This window comes from Callospermophilus lateralis, chromosome 9 (assembly GCF_048772815.1).
Source record: "Callospermophilus lateralis isolate mCalLat2 chromosome 9, mCalLat2.hap1, whole genome shotgun sequence".
In the NCBI taxonomy this organism is placed as follows: domain Eukaryota; kingdom Metazoa; phylum Chordata; class Mammalia; order Rodentia; family Sciuridae; genus Callospermophilus; species Callospermophilus lateralis.
In genome coordinates, this window is record NC_135313.1 from 4,288,274 (window position 1) to 4,292,348 (window position 4,075).

General features: G+C 59.7%; 1 protein-coding gene across 2 annotated transcripts; it reads left to right on the forward strand.

Annotated features, from left to right (window-relative positions):
* Positions 1–679: 679 nt before the first annotated feature.
* On the forward strand, positions 680–2,723 carry Gbx2 (gastrulation brain homeobox 2). 2 transcript variants are annotated; one of them, XM_076866661.2, is made up of 2 exons: positions 680–1,202; positions 2,200–2,723. In XM_076866661.2, exons 1-2 carry the CDS (start codon positions 680–682, stop codon positions 2,721–2,723), a joined length of 1,047 nt encoding a protein of 348 aa, XP_076722776.1. The 2 variants fall into 2 exon arrangements, with proteins under 2 accessions (XP_076722776.1, XP_076722777.1); XM_076866662.1 differs by having other exon boundaries at positions 680–1,251; positions 2,200–2,248.
* Positions 2,724–4,075: the final 1,352 nt, after the last annotated feature.

The window sequence follows — 4,075 nt, forward strand, 5'->3', positions numbered from 1 at the left end:
GTGAGCCTGGGTACCAACGGCCCCTCTCAAGTTTGCTCTGCGCGGTCCCGGCGCTAGGGATCCTGCTCTCTGGCTCCAGCGCTCCGACGGTGGCGCCCGTAGCTAGCTCTCCGCCAGCCAGGAAGGAGGGGCGGAGTCTGATTCGCCCCGCCCACGCCCTGCTCAGCCAATGGGGGACGGCGCCTGGCCCCACGTGAGGCGGGATCTGCTGGGCAGCAGGCAAAATGTGAATGAGAAAGAGGAGCGCGATTTAAAGGTGCTGGCGGCGCCCGCCAGAGACAAGTGCGCCGGCTTCCCGCGCTCCCCAGCGGCCCGCGGGAGGCGACGAACTGCGGGAAGGACAAACGGACGCACCGACGGCTGCTAGTTGGGCAAAGAGCCGCAGACGTGAAGCTCTCGGACTCCAACCGACTCGCAGCGGGCAGCGGCTCCAAAGAGCCCGCAGGGCCGGCGCGCCCTCTCCAAACCCCGGCGCACAGCCTACCCCACGCACCTCCCGCGCCCGCGCCCGCCGGTCATGCAGTGGACCCAGGACTGAGTGGCCGCGGAGTCTGCTCTCCCGGTCCCGCTTGGCGCCTTCCCGGCGCTCCGGGTAGTGCTCGCGTCGTCTGGTGGGCTTCCCGGCAGCGGCGCGGCGCGGGGACTTTTCGTCTCTCCCTGGCCTCTCCCCAGCGCGTCTATGAGCGCAGCGTTCCCGCCGTCGCTGATGATGATGCAGCGCCCGCTGGGGAGTAGCACCGCCTTCAGCATAGACTCGCTGATCGGCAGCCCGCCGCAGCCCAGCCCCGGCCATTTCGTCTACACCGGCTACCCCATGTTCATGCCCTACCGGCCGGTGGTGCTGCCGCCGCCGCCGCCACCGCCGCCCGCGCTGCCCCAGGCCGCGCTGCAGCCTGCGTTGCCGCCCGCTCACCCTCACCACCAGATCCCCAGCCTGCCCACCGGCTTCTGCTCCAGCCTGGCGCAGGGCATGGCGCTCACCTCTACGCTCATGGCCACGCTGCCGGGTGGCTTCTCCGCGTCGCCCCAGCATCAGGAGGCGGCGGCCGCCCGCAAGTTCGCGCCTCAGCCTCTGCCGGGCAGCGGCAACTTCGACAAGGCGGAGGCTCTGCAAGCCGACACCGAGGACGGCAAAGGCTTCCTCTCCAAGGAGGGCTCGCTGCTCGCCTTCTCCGCTGCCGAGGCGGTGCAGGCATCTCTCGGTGAGTGTGAGGCGCGCGCAGCCGGAACGTGGGGACGCGAGGACAGGGGGCGGGCCAGCTCCAGCCCCCCGGGGAACCTGGGGGCTACACCGTGCCCCCGCCCGACCCCGGCTGCCGCGAAAGGCCACGCAAAAACTCAACAAGCAGGATCTCTGGGGAAGGGGCATTTAGCGCTCTCCCCCACCCCCAGCCAGCTGCTGCTTGGGGCTGCATATTGGTCTGCGCATTTAGCCCAATCCACTCCAACTCCACGAGGACCTGGGGTCCCGGGTTGATTGAAGCCTTAAGGAGATGCCGGTGGGCAGTGCGTCTCATCTGTGCATTTTCCCAGGGGCGCTCAGACTCATTAAACCCTTTCACTGGGCTGCTGCTTGCCTCGGAGACCCGAATTCTTGGGAGGTGTGTAGGTGTGTGTGTGTGTGTGTGTGTGTGTGTGTGTGTGTGTGTTTTGAGCTGTCTGGTGGGAACTTCTCCTAAGGCTATGAAACATCCCTATGACAAACATTACTATAGGGTCTCAAAAAAGACAAGGTCTGGCTTTGCTCGAGCCTCCACCCTAGCTCCAGCTGCGATGAAATTGAGATTCACTAGATTTTCACTGTGCTGGGGGTGGAGGCAGAATGGATGTGAACCACCCCCCTCCCCAAGTCCTCATCCATCCCTGATCCCCCCGGACAATGGGGACCCTCTCTTGGGCCTCATGCGCCCTGCTACTCTCCTTAAGCTGAGGGAGGCTGGAGTGTGTGCAGGAGGCTGGCGGCCCCTTGAGTGATGGTTCTGGGCAAAGGGCCGTCGCCTATGCTGTCTCCTCCTCTCCTCTGAGCTTTCTCACGCTCCCCCCTCCTTCTGTACTCCTCAAAGGCCAGGAAATCACAATGTGTTAATGTCATAGAAAGACAATCCGCAAAGGGGTGGGGGATGCCCAAGTGACGGTGGGAAGGGGAAAGGAAGGCCAGTGTGCCAAATGTAATAAAACGCCGTTTGGTTTTGCTTTCAGTCGGGGCTGTCCGAGGGCAAGGGAAAGACGAGTCAAAGGTGGAAGATGACCCGAAGGGCAAGGAAGAGAGCTTCTCGCTGGAGAGCGATGTGGACTACAGCTCGGATGACAATCTGACTGGCCAGGCCGCTCACAAGGAGGAAGACCCAGGCCACGCACTGGAGGAGACCCCGCCAAGCGGCAGTGCGGCAGGCAGCACCACGTCCACGGGCAAGAACCGGCGGCGGCGGACGGCCTTCACCAGCGAGCAGCTGCTGGAGCTGGAGAAGGAGTTCCACTGCAAAAAGTACCTCTCCCTGACAGAGCGTTCTCAGATCGCCCACGCCCTCAAACTCAGCGAGGTGCAGGTGAAAATCTGGTTCCAGAACCGCCGAGCCAAGTGGAAACGGGTGAAGGCGGGCAATGCTAACTCCAAGACGGGGGAGCCCTCCAGGAACCCCAAGATTGTTGTCCCCATCCCTGTCCATGTCAGCAGATTCGCTATTAGAAGTCAGCATCAGCAGCTGGAGCAGGCCCGACCCTGAGGGCCAAGCCACGGCTAGCAGCCTTGGAGAAGACCCAGCACCCGAGGGAACCCATGGTGGACTCCACTGTGTGTGAAACGAAACTCAGAATCTTCCCGGACGTGGACATCCCAAGCAAATCGAGAATATATCCATTAAACAGGCTTAAACGACTGCTTTTGAAGGGGCTACAGCCACACCTGAAGATACACTAAATATTTATTATACTATCCTACTTTGTACATAGATATCTATATAGACTGGATCTCAGCTGCAGTATTTTGAAAGTTATAGGACCAAATTACCTAGTAATATTCTCCACTCACATTCCAGAAGAAACCAAACCCTCTGCTGTAACCTGCCGTGCTTAGCAGCCATCTTTCCATACTTTTCCAAAGGTAAACATGAAACACAAGAACAAACACTGGGGCTTAAACTTATTTTTGTTTCTATTCTGGCTTTTTGAGTTGACCGCAAAGCAGAGAGTGTTGGGCAGCCTGGAATTTGCTTTGCTTTCCTTTGCTTTGCTTTGCCTGGCTTTCTTTCTTGGGGTTGCTTATCCTATCTGAGCCATGTCTGAAGCGCGTCTCCGTTGTGTTTAATTTATTTCAATGTAGTTTATTTTCTTATAAGTTATGACATTTAAACAATCTCAGTCTTGTGAATAATAAAAAGGAACAAGGAAAAAAATCAATCCTTGGGCCTCATAAATGTGTCCAGAATTTGTTCCAAGGGCTCTCTGCACGGGTGTGGCCGAGCAACTGGTCTGGGGCCCTTACTGGATACACCCCCAGGTCCAGCTGTCCTAAGGCCCATGGGCATGATTCGTGCAGCACCGTACCAGGTCTTGAAATGGAGGGCAAGAGCTCCAATAGGATTATGAATTTCAGAAAACCCAATTCCACCTTAGATATTTAGCATGTCCTCTTCTGCCCAGCCTAATCAATACCTAGGGAGCCAGAGGCGAGGGCGCCTAGAAGAGGGAACGCGAGTGTGGGTGATGGTGGATTTGCACAAACTGCGGGTGCTCTAAATCGACTACAGCCAGGGAAGAAACACGTTTCCTTAAACATCCTGGTCCCGAAAAGCGGCGGTGCTTGCTCGCCAGCAGCGCCGAAGGTCCATAAATCAGTCTTCAGGCGTTATCTTCCGACAGGAGCAGGAACCCAGCCAGCCAAGCCGCTTCCCGGCAGCGCCCGGCTCGGAGGCGGAGGCGGGCGGTGAGCTCGGGCGGGCCGGGAACCTCCCCCTCCGGGCGGGGTCGGAGGGGCGGGCCCCGACCACCGCCCCACCCCACGGCGCCGGGGCCGTCAGTACTGCACCCGGGGAAGAGGAGAGGAGCGCGGAGAGTTGGGGAGGCGTCCGCCAGGGCC